Source organism: Ammodytes marinus (assembly GCF_949987685.1).
Source record: "Ammodytes marinus genome assembly, chromosome: 6".
In the NCBI taxonomy this organism is placed as follows: domain Eukaryota; kingdom Metazoa; phylum Chordata; class Actinopteri; order Uranoscopiformes; family Ammodytidae; genus Ammodytes; species Ammodytes marinus.
This window is the reverse complement of record NC_137235.1, coordinates 9,165,747-9,181,362: the sequence shown is the minus strand read 5'-3', so window position 1 is coordinate 9,181,362 and position 15,616 is coordinate 9,165,747. Positions and strand designations below refer to the sequence as shown.

General features: G+C 42.3%; 1 protein-coding gene across 1 annotated transcript; it reads left to right on the top strand.

Annotated features, from left to right (window-relative positions):
- The first annotated feature begins 6,952 nt into the window (after positions 1 to 6,952).
- On the top strand, positions 6,953 to 14,254 carry LOC307251778 (fascin-like). The gene is made up of 5 exons (XM_080029194.1): positions 6,953 to 7,871; positions 10,570 to 10,726; positions 10,985 to 11,106; positions 11,406 to 11,576; positions 12,848 to 14,254. The coding sequence occupies exons 1-5, from the start codon at positions 7,034 to 7,036 to the stop codon at positions 13,051 to 13,053; spliced, it is 1,494 nt and encodes a 497-aa protein (XP_079885320.1). The 5' UTR covers positions 6,953 to 7,033; the 3' UTR covers positions 13,054 to 14,254.
- The last annotated feature ends 1,362 nt before the right edge of the window (positions 14,255 to 15,616 follow it).

Below are 15,616 nucleotides of genomic sequence, written 5' to 3'. Positions count from 1 at the left end.
AACCAAATAAGTTTATCTTGGTCTCATCAGACCACAGGACATGGTTGCAGTGATCCATGTCCGTAGTCTGCTTGTCTTCAGCAAACTATTTGTGGGCTTTATTTTGCATCATCTTTAGAAGAGGCTTCCTTCTCGGACGACAGCCATGCAGACCAGTATGATGCAGAGTGTGGCGTATGGTCTGAGCACTGACAGGTTGACCCCCCACCCCTTCAAGCCCTGCAGCAATGCTGGCAGCACTCATACGTCAATTTTCCAAAGCCAACCTCTTGGTATGACGCTGAAAACGTGCACTCAACCTTCTTAAACTGGGCTGCAGGGCAGTATTGCAACATGATAACGACCCCAAACACACCTCCAAGATGACCAGTGGCTTGCTAAAGAAGCTGAGGGTAAAGGTGATGGACTGGCCAAGCATGTCCCCAGACCTAAACCCTATCGAACATCTTTGGGGCTTCTTAAAACGGGAGATGGAGGAGCGCAAGGTCTCTAATATCGACCAGCTCCGTGATGTTGTCATGAATGAGTGCAAGAGGATTCCAGTGGGAACCTGTGAAGCTCTGGTGAACTCCATGCCCAAGAGGGTTAAGGTAGTGCTGGAAAATAATGGTGGCCACACAAAATATTGACACTTTGGGCCCAATTTGGAATTTTTTTCTTAGGGGTGTACTCACTTTTGTTGCCTTCAGTTTAGACATTAATGGTTGTGTGTCGAGTTATTTTGAGGCGACAGTAAATTTACACTGTTATATAAGCTGTACACTGACTACTTTACATTATATCAAAGTGTAATTTCTTCAGTGTTGTCCCATGGAAAGATATAATGAAATATTTGAAGAAATATGAGGGGTGTACTCACTTTTGTGAGATACTGTATATTTTTTGCATAAAGAGGTCTATGTTAAAAAATGTATTCTGAAAAATACACTCAATGCAGATTTTTTTTTAATTTTATTATAATTGTCAATACATTCCCAACAGAACCCTGTCAGTGAAAACGTTTGCTATGGGTCAATTTTCTCTCATATATGGACCTGAACTCTACCAGAGAGATTTCAGCAGCACAGGTAAGTTCTGCATTGCTTGATACATGTATAGCATATATGTGTTTAACTTCTTGCACTCTCTTAAGTAAACGCACTATTCTTTTTGCATTCGTTCTTCATGCTCTCCTCTTCTCTCACACTCTGTACTCTCCAGAGTAGAGGACTCCTGTAACCGTATCATATTCGTATTCCCACTGTTTATACAGGTGGTGGACCCCCAGGGCCGCAACAGCTAGGAAGAGCAGCATACTTTAGTTCAGGGCAAACAAACCCATTTGAAACCGCAGTTGACTGTTTTCTCATAGTTACATTAACATAGTTAAACTGGTTCAACCAATTTTTCGTTTTTTGAGCCCAGATAAAGTCAACTGATAATGTGGAGCATGTGCTGCATGTGCTTTGTATGCTGCATAACATAGTTTCTGAATGTGTGTGCATGTTCCTAATCTTATTTAGACAAAAAATCAGCAATCAGTGATCTCCTAAAACAAGTTCAATCCCTATACCGTGTGTATGTGTGTGTGTGTGTGTGTGTGTGTGTGGGATGCAATGCAAAGGGAGTATGTCTGCCACCTAGTGAGTGTTAGAAGGCACTGCATGTTACCTGAAGGTGAGCGCCCCAGCTGGAAGGCCACAGCAGCAGGGATTTAGAATGAATTGATCTGTAAGAAAGCAGTTTTTATTTAAAGGAAGGCTAATCTAGAATCAAATACTAACAAAAAATGAAAGGAGATCCTAGATGTTTTCCTGTTTTCCAAATCATGTTTAGAACTAATGCCTATTTCTACTGTTTTCAGTTTCGATGATGGATTCTCTTAGAGTCGTTTAATTACTCATTCTTTTTTGCAATCGCACATTGTTTTTTCATGTAACACGCCGATCCATGTCTTTGCTTGTTGTTCTCTATAGTCCCAGATTTTGGCGTTGTAGTCTGACCTGAGTGGGATCCAGTTTGAATGCATCCCAGGCCCAAATGCTCCACCACAGTTCTCTGACAGGCCCAGCCAAGAGTCTTCATGTCCTGTTCAAAAGCAGATACTGATTCTGAGGCCAAGACATTCTCCCAGCCCCAAATTGTTCTAAGAGCCCAGGCCTATTTGTGTTGTCAGTTCACAAACACAATTTCACAAATGTCCTCTTTAAAATTGCTAAGTGTATGTTAAACTGACCACCACTTCACTGGCAACACAAATGTATACTGTATATACAAATGTTATCCCTACACTGGTCTATGAAGACGATTACAAACGTGTAGCTTCAAATTTCACTCAACTCTTGCATTCAGGCTTTAAACTCAGTGAAATCATTGCCAGTGAAGTGTTTTTTTATACAAACGTTTTGACTTACAGAAGTATCCTGCAGTGTACAGTAACACACATTTCAGAAGAGCAGCGAGAGAAAAGAAAATCAAAACGTATGGTAGAATACACACAGTTTACAACATTTTTATCCCATACCTAATTTAGGAGAAGAGCAAATGACTGAACAAGTCCACTACCCTCATAACACAGCTATTCACCAGCCTCTGTTATATCTAATTATTGGGGATTTGGTCAAATTAAGTTTAAGTAACCATATCAATTTAGCATTATTCTCTATAAAATGTAAAAACTAATGATGACATGTAGTCTGTAGTCTCTGGGGACAACAGACTACATTTGTTTTGATTTTTACTTTATATGTGACTTGTGTGAACAATTCTTAACCCTTGGGGCCCGTTATAATATTAGCCACACTCGTACCGCTAAGGTCCGTAAAATGGACATTTCATTGAGGTAGCTATAAAAAATATTATACATTATTTTTTTCTACTTTTTTTTTGCCAATTCTTTTCCTCTACATCTGACCTAACTATTAGTATAAAATATTCTTGAATTTAAAAGATTTTAACCCTTTAAATGCCAGGTTTTGGTCATGATGCCATCGTATTTTAGATGAAAAAAAAATTAAATATTTTCAATATAGGGGAGAACGGGGGAATCTGAGGCATCGGGTAATGTGAGCCACCCCCTGTATCTAGGCAACGGAAAACATTTGTGGTCATGTGAGATATATGTTTTCAAGCCCCTCTCATTTCCCCATGGCCCTGAAAGAGAGGACCTCATGGTGCTGTGGTAAGCATGTTTTTTTCACCAAAATAGGTATTTTGCATGTAAAAGTAAATTTTCTTGCTGTCAACTTAATCAAATGTTGTGCCAAAGCAAATGTATTCACGTAGAAAAACTTCTATCATACATGTTGATGAACTACCAACATATGAAACCATGTGATGCTGATAACTGAAGATTAGCCTGAAATGCTAAGAGAGGTAGTTCTTTCTCAAATTGTGGTGGTGGGGGAAAGTGAGCCAAATGCTGTGGGGGAATGTGAGCCACCGTCTCACTTTCCCACACCATGAGGCACGAGTTAAGTTTAGTCTGAAACATATTTTAATGTAATATTACATGACATATGTTTTATTTTAATGTCATACACATTGTAGAAAAGCCATCATGCCAAGGAAATACACCAGGAAGACGACCTGGGGCAACCACACGGAAAGAGCACCTTCTCATCTTTCCCTGTTACCTTCAGGGCTGGAATGTAGAGTAGGCCTAGTTGTAGAGTATGACAGGCTGATGTTATAATCCAGCTGGGTCTTCTCCTGTGTTCTGAGTCCCAGGCTGTTCTAGCTGGTTCTGATTTTCATGCTTTGACCCCCAGACACTAGCTGGCTCTAAGGGTCCTGTGTTCTGACCCCCAGACTGTGTTCTAATCTAACTGGTTCTATCTTTCATTTGAATCTTATTAAAACCTTTTGAATTATAATATGTTGCATTTGATTTTGTTCAGAGTTACTTTCAAGTGTTTAGAAAATTTGCTTTGCTTAATTGACCAAACCCCATCATTCTTTTACTAGTCCGACATTAGTTCTGGAATGTGTGGCTAGCTTTCAGGATTCTTACTGTTACAATATGTGTTGTTATGGTAGTTTCTGAGTGGAAAAAGTAAGTGGATCAGTTTACCCCACAGCTGGGGTAAAGTGAGCCACATGACAACTTTTTTTAAAACAATCATATTTTCACTGCCCTTTGTCTTGAATAAATTCTGCTAATGCCCATTTCTAGGAAACATCCTGAATTAATGGGAAATGTGTAAATTTGAGTGATCATTTTAGCTCGCTTAAAGGGGAGCAAATGTAAAAAGTGGCTCAGATTACCCCGTTCTCCCCTACTACATGCAAACAATTTGTTTGTGTCTTGAATTAGTAGGCCTGGGATATGTCAATGATGAGCAGCAAAACTGATTTTCAGGCATTATTATTTTTTGTGCAGTGTCAAATACTCACACTCGTACCGCTAAGGTCCGTAAAATTTACATTTCATTGAGGTAGCTATAAAAAAAATTATACATTCTTTTTTTAACTTTTTTTTCGACAATTCTTTCCCCCTACATCTTACCTATCTATTGATATAAAATATTTGTGAATTTTAAAAGATTGTAACCCTTTAATTGCCAGGTTTTTGTCATGATGCCATCGTATTTTAGATTTTTCTTTTAATTATTTTCAATTAACTACATGCAAACACATTTTTTTTTGCGCTGAATTAATTATTCGGCCTGGGATATGTCAATGCTGAGCAGCAACACAGATTTGTAGGCATTATTATTGTTTGTACAGTGTAATAAACTGACACTCATACCGCTAAGGTATGTAAAATGGACTTTTTTAGGCTTGATTTTTAAACCAACATCAGGACTAATCATAAATTGAATTTCTGTGTTAGGAAAAGAACCTCACCTGCAGTCCATGTACATTTTCCACTTTTTTTTATTATCCAGAAGTGAACAGTGAACCAGCAGCTAGGAACAGTGTCACAGGAACATCATTAGCTAAATAAAATTGTGTGTATGAGAGAGACTGTGTGTGTGTGTGTGTGTGTGTGTGTGTGTGTGTGTGTGTGTGTGTGTGTGTGTGTGTGTGTGTGTGTGTGTGTGTGTGTGTGTGTGTGTGTGTGTGTGTGTGTGTGTGTGTGTGTGTGTGTGTGTGTGTGTGTGTGTGTGTGTGTGTGTGTGTGTGTCTCCATGACCTATGACATTATGAGCAAAAGGCTAGTGGTTTTCAAGTGGCACTGTTTTCATTCACTCTGTTCCATGTAAAGTTTTTCATGTAGAAGTTCTAAATCCCTCTAAAGATTACTTTGTATAACACCTACCTGAGGTCCTTACACACAAGCAGCAGAGCACTGCTTCAAATAAATGAAAACATGGCTCTTCTTCAATCACATCAAAGGTGCAGCCGTCAGAGACACATACCAAGTCGTTGAGCTTTTTACACAGCTGCCATTGAAGCCAGAGTTTATACAAATCAACTTGTGGAACTAGTTATTTCTTACCTGGCAATATGGAGGGAGCCTTTACTCAAGAAGTACATGAAGCTTTGTGTGGACAAAGCAGTGTATAACTCCACTCTAGTGGCATTCTACCACCGAAAACTGTATAAATCACTCTTTGCAGAGTCAAACAGCACAGGAAGATAATTAGATTCACAGTTAAAGACTGCCGCAGGAGAACAAACAAAGTAAATGGCTCAGAGGGCTTCCTGGCCTCTCACAGGGCTTTGCTCCATACCCCCGGCCCGCTGATATTGTATTAGGTGTAAGGAAAAGATAAGCACACACCCGCAGACACACACTCTCCTGTAATAACAAAGGTGGATGTGAGGGCAGGAGTCATGACAGAGCCTATGGTGAGGAAGAGGGTGACAGGGCTGACCCAGACCATGTGTTGGGAGCAGTTGAGATTACAAAGGCCAGGAAACAACTGAAGCTTATCTTGGAAACTCACACTGTTCAATTTTGCTGTAGATTTCTTATTTATCATGTGTGTTCTAAAACGTGGTGTTTCTCATTACCTGCAAACTCTGAAGATAGCAATTCTTCACAAGTAAAGCATTCAGCAGGGCTTATAAAATGCAAAAATTAAGCGTTTTATGGTAGAAGTGTTCCTGTATGATACGGTGGAGAGTAGGCTATAGTTGTAAGACAAAGAGAAGGGGGGGAGAGAGAACGTTAAAACAGACATACCCTCTCACCCTACAGCACATACGTTACCATGACAAGATGTCACCAGGGGTAATTCAAAGCATGGAGATGAGAGAGAAAGGAACAGACACAATGAGATAACTCACTATTGTATACTCTAAGATCACATGGTGAGGCGGCCTTACAGTAAAACCAGTTCACACCAGGAAAAAACTGCCACAGACTAAGAAAGTAAAGTGGACGGACAAACTGTTCGCCAGATTCTTCTCATCAACTTGTTTTCATTATCTTCATAGCCAATACCGTACACCAACACACAGACACACACACTGAAAACAAACAGTGTTCTGTCAGCCTGTGAATGGCTCTATCCATGTGGAACTGAGGGTGAGCAGATCTCAATTAGAGGGAGGGAGAATAGGAGGGGGGAATTATGGATGTGGAGGAAATTTATAGTTTATAGGAATGGTTTGGATGACATTCAATAGGATGTATTGTGTGTGTGTGTGTGTGTGTGTGTGTGTGTGTGTGTGTGTGTGTGTGTGTGTGTGTGTGTGTGTGTGTGTGTGTGTGTGTGTGTGTGTGTGTGTGTGTGTGTGTGTGTGTGTGTGTGTGTGTGTGGGGTGGATGGGTTTTTTGACAAATGAATCCCTCTCCTGCTCCTCTGCCTGTATCTGGGGCGTGTAGGCTACTGCCGTTGTAAAACAAAACTCCCAATCCTGCTGTAACTCCTGCAGCTCCAGCGAGGCAGCCTGGATTTGCAGTCAAGGGGAAACACACTCATCACCATCATCAGTCAGCACAGAGCAGCAGCTCTCTCCCTCCCTCAGACACCCCCACATTCACTCTCTCTCCCTCCCTCTCTCACTCTGGCCGTGTGTCCTTCTCACTAAACAAGCACACCACCTCTCTCTTCCTTTCTATTATTTCCCTTCTCTGTCTCATTGACACACGGCCATCATCATGTCAGCAAACGGCGCAGACGGCGGTGACCTGCTGCGGATCCCTCTGGGGCTCGTCAACAGCGCGGGCAAGTATCTGACGGCGGAGGCGTTCGGCTTCAAGATCAACGCGTCGGCCAGCAGCCTGAAGAAGAAACAGACGTGGACCCTGGAGCAGACCGGGGAGGACGGCAGCGCGGTGTTCCTCGTTTCCCACCTGGGCCGCTACCTCGCCACGGACAAAGACGGCAACGTTACGGCGGACACGGAGACGCGCGGCGGCCGGGACTGCCGCTTCGTCGTTACCGCGCACGAGGACGGGCGGTGGTCGCTGCAGTCCGAGCCACACGGCCGCTATCTGGGCGGCAGCGAAGACCGCATCACCTGCTTCGCGCAGACTGCCTCGCCGGCAGAGAAGTGGGGCGTTCACCTGGCCGTGCACCCGCAGGTCAACCTCTACAGCCTCGCGCGTAAACGCTTCGCCCACCTGAGCAAGCACGGGGAGCGGCAAGAGGTGGCGATAAACAGGGACGTTCCCTGGGGGGTCGATTCGCTCGTGACGCTGGTCTACCGTGACCAGCGCTATCACCTGGAGACATGCGATAACCGCTTCCTGCGTAACGATGGCACCCTGTCCACTAACACGGACAAGGACACCGGCTACGTGCTGGAGTTCCGCTCCGGAAAAGTTGCATTCCGTGACTGCAACGGCCGCTACCTGGCGCCCTCAGGCCCAACCGGCACAATGAAGTCTGGGAAAGGAACCCGGGTGGGGAAGGATGAACTGTTTGGCCTGGAGCGCAGCCACGCGCAGGTCGTCCTGACAGCAGGCAACGAGAGGAACGTCTCCACGAGGCAAGGTGAAAGAAAGGCAGAAAAATAAAAGATAACATTTCGCCACACAAAGTCACTACATATCTGGGCACAGAAGCAGCTGTTGCATGATTTGTGTGTGTGTGTGTGTGTGTGTGTGTGTGTGTGTGTGTGTGTGTGTGTGTGTGTGTGTGAGAGAGAGAGAGAGAGAGAATGAAAATGAAAGAAATAGAGCAGGAACAGAATTAGATTCTCTTACATAATTTTCCTCATACCATGTGTTTCACATTATCATGCTCTCACTTTTTCTCCCCCTCTCACCCCTCCCTCCCTCCATCCTGGCCAGTGTATCTGCCTAGCTTAACATTTTTCTGCAGTAATTCTACCCCTGCCTGCATTGTGGCTGGTGCTACAGTCTACTGCTTTATCTGTCATTCTTTATCTCAGAACAGATTGAGAATAGACCATTAAACGAGGAGGTATTTGTTTAGGAGACAAAGGGAATGAGATGGAGGAGAGGCAAAGAAAACAGGCTGCAAAAGAGGGAGGTGTGACTGACTGGATCCTGCTGAATGTGGATCTTTGTGCCACATGTAACCTCTTTGTCTTGCTGCTGCTGAGTGTCACTGTGCTGCTATGCACATGGGACTGATCGGTTTTCTCTGCAGTCAATATGCTGTGTGTGTGTGTGTGTGTGTGTGTGTGTGTGTGTGTGTGTGTGTGCATGTGTGTGTATGTACATTCCAGGATATAAGGATTATCTTTGTTTTAATGAGGTCAATGAAGGGCGGTGACTTTGTGACCTGGTGCTTCATATAAAATATGGCCAATAAAGACTGGCAGGGCAACACACATGCAAAGATATGGTGTTGAACATACACTATATTGTCAAAAGTATTTGCTCACCTGCCTTGACTCGCATATGAATTTAACATCCCATTCTTAATCCCAAGAGTTTAATATGACGTCGGTCCACCGTTTACAGCTATAACAGCTTCAACTCTTCTGGGAAGGCTTTACACAAGGTTTATGTGTTTATGGGAATTTTAGACCATTCTTCAAGAAGCGCATTCGTGACCGCACACACTGATGTTGGACGAGAAGGCCACCAGCAGGGGTTCTATCGGATTGAGAGTTGCAGGCCAGTCAAGTTCATCCACACCAAACTCTCTCATCCATGTCTTTATGGACCTTGCTTTGTGGACTGTTGCATTGTCATGTTGGGGTTAGGGTTAGTGTTAAGGGTTAGAGTTAGGGTTAGGGTTAGGGTTAGTCTATCCTGATGCGCTTTCCACTCAATAAATACTGTATTTATTGAGTGGAAAGTGCTTCAGGATACAAAGAGATTTTGTGGGAACAGTTTGGGGATAGTCCCTTCCCGTTCCAACATGACAATGCACCAGTGCACAAAGCAAGGTCCATAAAGACATGGATGACAGAGTTTGGTGTGGATGAACTTGACTGGCCTGCACAGAGTCCTGACCTCAACCCGATAGAACACCTTTGGGATGAATTAGAGCGGAGACTGAGAGCCAGGCCTTCTGGTCCAACATCAGTGTGTGACTTCACAAATGCACTTCTTGAAGAATGGTCAAAAATTCCCATAATCACCTAAACCTTGTGGAAAGCCTTCCCACAAGAGTTGAAGCTGTTATAGTTGCAAAGGGTGGACCAACCTCATATTAAACCCTATGGATTAAGAATGGGACGTCACTTAAATTCATATGCAAGTCAAGGCAGGTGAGCCAATACTTTTGGCAATACAGTGTACATTCAAACATTGGGTGGGGGGCTCAGCATGGGCATGAACAAGCATGTTGTCAGCCAGTAGCTCAACGGTAGAAATTAGGTTTTTGTGTCAAGTCTTTTAATGAAATAATTAGGTTTTGATGTCGGCCTATTAAAGAAGAGCTGGGAGATTTCCGCGTGGAGAAATTCACAGCTGTATACTCTTTCTGGTTTGTAGTTTGAGCAGTTTTTGTTCAAGTTGCACTAATTGGAAGTTTTATATGACTGATCGGTCAAATGAGTACCTGACCTGTAATGTGAAAGGTGACGAACCCACAGCGAATTATCACCTGACCCTGCTGCTCCCCACAGTTCTAGTATTTCCCTGCAGCTTCATTGTGTTTGGTTACACGGCCCGCAACTTTGACTGTTTTGGTTCGCACCCACCATTTTCACGTTGGGATGCAGCAGGCAGCTTTTTATAATAACTAAAAAAAAAATGTCCATCACCAAACGTTTACGGAACACAGATAATGTAGTTAGTGCATAGTGAACATACAGTAGTAGAGCATTTAGCAGCTCAAGAGCCAGATATTTCCCTCAGGAACTGGTGTAGACCAAAATAAGGTGTAAAAAGGAGTAATAATGGACTTAGATTCTGCATGCGATCAGAAAATAAATGCTAATGTCTGTTAAATGTGGTTTATAAGGCAATTGTCTGTTTACGTCCAGTGTATAAACTTTATTAGGTGATATGTCAGCTTGTTCCACTGCCTCAAGTTATTAATGATGTAGTGTTTACATAACTGAGACCTAATCAATTTAATAGATGGGCTTAATAACTAAGTATTTTATTGTTTTGGTATGGAATATTACACTTGCGACTTGAATGGTTTTGCCTTCAAAACTCCATCTGGGGAATATCATGAAATAGAGGTTATATGAGAGTTGCATACACGGAGAGAATAACATCCAGAGCCAAATGAGAGCTGACAGCAGTGTGCCCCACTTCTCTAGGCATGGACCTGTCAGCCAATCAGGACGAGGAAGGGGACCAAGAAGTCTTCCAGATGGAGATGAGCCGTGAGGACAGGAAGTGTGCCTTCAGAACCGCTTCAGGGAAATACTGGACTCTGACTGCAAGCGGAGGACTGCAGTGCACTGCCTCCACCAAGTAACCACGCGCACGCACACACACACACACACACACACCATTCATTGGAATCAAAGGAACTCAGTTCAGCATTTTCTTTTGTGAGGACATTTTGGCCTCACAAAGATAAATGTCCACACAGCGTGGGTCCTCCACCACATTATATTAAAGGCAAAAACACACATTCACTCACAGAAATCTGTTGAATATCATCCACTGTAGTTCACACACACGTCCATCACAATTCACTCACTGAGTCTGTTAACATGTGTGCTACAGGTCGGCCAATAGTTTCTTTGAACTGGAGTGGCGGGATGGCCGTGTGTGTGTGCGTGCAGCCAATGGGAAATATGTGACGGCTAAGAAGAATGGACAGCTAGCTGCTACCATAGACAACGCAGGTCAGTGACGTTTCTGAACTAAGGCGATCTTGTGAAAAATGAGCAGGAGTGGTCAAGTGTTAAGTCAAGATAGGTACTTCTTCTCAACTAGGTTATTATGGCTACTCTCTCTATCCCTAAAGAGATGCAATAACACGTAAGAGTCCAGTTTACCAAAAGCATCTTCAAGTTCAGATAATCTTAGTACCCATGTATGTCTGTGGGTGTGGGCTATGATAATATTGTCCACAAGATTCATGGAACAACATAAGGCCCAGATGTGTGCTGACACAACCCTAACCAGCCTGTGGTCTCTTCAGGGGAAGCAGAGCAGTTCCTGATGAAGCTGATCAACCGTCCAATCATTGTCCTCCGTGGGGAGCACGGTTTCATCGGGGCGCGTAAAGCTGGTATGCCCACCCTGGACTCCAACCGAGCATCTTATGATGTTTTCCAGCTGGAGTTCCACAACGGAGCCTACTCCCTGAAAGGTGGGCAGTCGTTTCAATGAGACAACAACTAAAATCAAGAGTTTAGAGAACTTTTGGTGGTCTGGAATTGTGTTGCTTATGACTGCAGGCCATTTTCCTTAACTTAACAAAAGTGGTTACATTAAAGCCCATTGTGTAGAAATCGATGAGTTGAAAGAAGCTAAAATGCTCCTTTCAGCTGAGAGGAACCTCAACATTGGTTGACCATTTTACCATAAGTCCTATCTGATTGTTTAAAAAAAATGTGTTTAGATACTCGCACCCAAAACTGGTTTAGTTCTGATTTCAGTATTTTTATCCTACCACTTGGGGTGCTAAAGTCTGACTTTCTCAAACATTGTAGACTAGGGTTGCGTTCCGAATCGCATACTCTTTCTTTTTTCTATTCTACATACTACATCCGACGATAAAAAGAATCTAGTTAGGATGCAGTAGACATACTATTGGGACATACTTTTCTCTCTTATTTCATCATAACATTGCGCCTTGATCTTGCCTCTTGCTTTTATATCCGTCGCATCCCCGTTTGTTTTCATAACATGGACCTATAGGCTTCGTCGATGTTACGTCACTTCACGTGCGCACTGGATTGTGGGTCAGAATCGCCCAAATAGGATGCACTTTTCAACACTAACAATCTTGGCCGCATGAAGTAGACCATCCGGGTATTCTAACCATCCTAAATCTGGCCACAAGAATCGGGACATCCTAAATCTTTTTTCTACATACTATATAGTAGAAAGTATGCGATTCGGAACGCAACCATAATGACTGAAATGATTCCCGACCTTCCCGGCAACCTAAAGTTTAATTTCCTTTCAATATAGTTGGAGATATGCGTTTGGAGATTATTTATTTATTTATGTGTCAGTTGTGCAATTGACTCACTTAGAAAAATATGTTAATCAAGACTTGTATGAAACCTTTTTTAGTGCGAGAATTAAAATTCAAATCACCTCTATTGTACCCAATGTCCCTATTAGTTCAGTTCTCATCTCAGTGCCCTAAAAATAGTGCTCACCACAGCCCTTTTTATCTCTGCTGTGCTGGAGAGAAAATCTATATTTAAAACATCTAATGAGAATAATATTGTGGCCAGTACACCTACTTACAGTTGAACAATGAATCAACATGATCTGCTAGCTTTCCTCTGTGTGAAACATTTACCATAACAACTATGACATTTAATGCATTGTGTATTATTTTGATTACTCAACAACCCATCACTTTGAAGACGTTAACATATCACCCATCGTGTGATGTTTGTCCAGACTCCCAGGGGAAGTATTGGTGTGTTGGAGACGATACAGCGGTGGCGTGCAGCAGCTCCACACCGGCCCAGTTTCTGTTTGAGTTCTGTGACCTTAACAAGATGGCCGTCTGCGCCCTGGGGGGGAAGTACCTTAAAGGAGACCATGCTGGAGGGCTGAAGGCCAGCGCTGACTCCCTGGACAGCGCCACCCTCTGGGAATACTGAGACAGAACAGCCAGACATCTCCGTCATCTGACACAACGCTTCTTCTAACTATTGATCGATTCTGTAGTTAGCTGTTTTGTTTTAGGTTTTTTTGCATACGTGTGTGCGTGTGTAATTGTGTGAATTTGTCTGGATGGATGTGTGTTAAAAAATGGAAGCTGATAAACTGGAAGTAATGACACCAAAGCACTAACAGGTGTTTCTTACTCTGTATTATTATTCTTTCTTACTGGGCTTTTACTGGAGACGTGGATGTATACGGGGACTGTACTGTACGAATGAATCGCAGTGGGGTGTTGCATATTACTTGTTAAACTTCCATTCAAATTTACACACGCTGTACCTGATGAACGTCTGAACATAACTGTTATGAGTTGCGCCTTTATGTGATAAATACTGGTGTGAACGAACAAGTGGAATGCTATAACTCATAACTTACAATATCTAACCTTCTGCTAAATGTCTTGCTGGCTCTATATATCGCTGCTTTTATCGCCTCTTCTCTGTCAAACATAAAGTGTAACACATCAGATAAAGGGGTGTCACTTATTGACATGTCTCTGCTGTAAATACGGCTTTCTTACTTTAGGTGCATAGGCATGTTTAAGATGTAAAGAAAGAACGAGGATGTGTCTGAACCATGCTTTTTGCCTGTTTGCTATTTAACTGAACCTATCAAGCTGTTTTCTTTCTAACTCTTCTATATTCGGGCAGACAAAATCTGTATAACAGATGCATCAACGAAAAGTAGTCATGAGTGAAAGGTTTCCCTTCAATTCTTTAAACAACTCAGTTATTATGGTTCCTTAGATTAATGTAAGGTTTTCAACTATATTTCAAAGGACAGGGTGAGAGAAAGGAACCTTCTCCCTGGTCCTCCCTGTTAAAAGCTGTGAAATAGAGGTGGTTGGGTAATGCCTATAGTTACTACACTCAAAGCACACAAATGCATACAAATATGCAGCCAGTCATAGATACATAAATTGAAAAACTGTGACTCAAAATCTGCACAATAATGTCTTGTTCAACTGCAAGAAGTTAAAAAGCACATGTTTTTTTTTGTGATGAAATGTCTGGCCTTCGGGTTGGGTGCTGCTGCTGGTGTGTTAAATACAATAAGAGCCCGTCATCTCTGTTGGCTGTTTATTGTTGCTGTGTGCCTTTCATAGAACATTTGAATCTTTTCTTTAAAACCAATAAATGTTTCCCTCTGAACAGTGGACCATCTCTGTGATTTTGTTTTTTTGTTGCAGTTGGTTTCATTATTCTAGGTTGAGAGACATGAACATTGCACAGACCTTGATCTCAACAGTTCTTATTAGATCTCTTTTCCAATAAAGATATAGATCTTAACCAAAACGATTTCATTCTGAGTGGGATGGTAATATCAATCCACCACTTTGATTGAGAATGAACAAAATCTAATCTAAATGGGCAGGCAAACATTTTTAACAGATATCCATGGTGTCCATTTTATCATGCTACTGGGCTTTACTAAGATGGCCTACATATTCTTTCAAAACAAGAGCATGTTAGCATTGTCATTCAGAGCATGTTGGCAATTGGATTTAACTAAAAGCACATATTAGGATTCTAATTTGGATGAATAGATACTAAATACGCTATAAATCACACCAGGATGGCTGAGTGGTTAAGGTGTTGGACTTAAGATCCAATGGACATATGTCCTCGTGGGTTGGAACCCCACTCCTGGTATGTACTATGGCACAGGGATATTTTAATCTGAATATTTGAATGTGACTGAGCAGTCTGGTAACTCAGACTTGTAATCTTCCATATTAGCTGGACTGTTCTGAAGCAAACACCACTGACTTCTGGTATGGGAAACCATGGTCTGACTCCTGGTCAGGACGGGGCAAGACTCTAACTGCCTTACTCCAGTTGTAAATTGCTATGAATTAAATGACATGTCTTTGAGGGGCCAGAAATCTACCTGTCACCTACATGTCACTTATAACATACTGTAACTTTAACTTTAACTAACAGTTTATAGCTGACAATGGTGATCTTTTATTAAAAAATATATATATATGTAATTAAAAGGCCCTGTAACTATTGTCTGTTTATGTAAAGTTTAATGTATCTGTATGTAGCTTATTTATTTGTGCCAGGATGACAATGTTGACCCAAACTTAAAATACACCAGTGAAAGACAATGTTGCTCCGGTTGCTCCCTTTAAACCTGGCTTTGCTTTAGTGACTTGTCAGGGTTTATCCGAGGCAGAAACAATTTTGCTCTGAAAAATAAAATCCGTTGTCATTTTAATTTTTTTTTGTAGAAATGCTGTTGTGTGTGGGAGACGTTTGAAAGCGCCCTGCATCTTGTCCCCTTGAGATTTCACTGAGCCAAAAACTGTACGAGAGGAAGGAAAGGAGATGGTAAGGGAGTGAGGTAATATACTTTCCCCTGTCCTTCTGCAGAGGAAACTCATCTCTCCTCCTCTTCAGAGAAAACACACAGTCTTTCTTAATGTGTGGTGCCAAACTTTACAGCATGTGTGTTGTTGATCCGGACAGGGACTGAAACAGACCAACCAACATC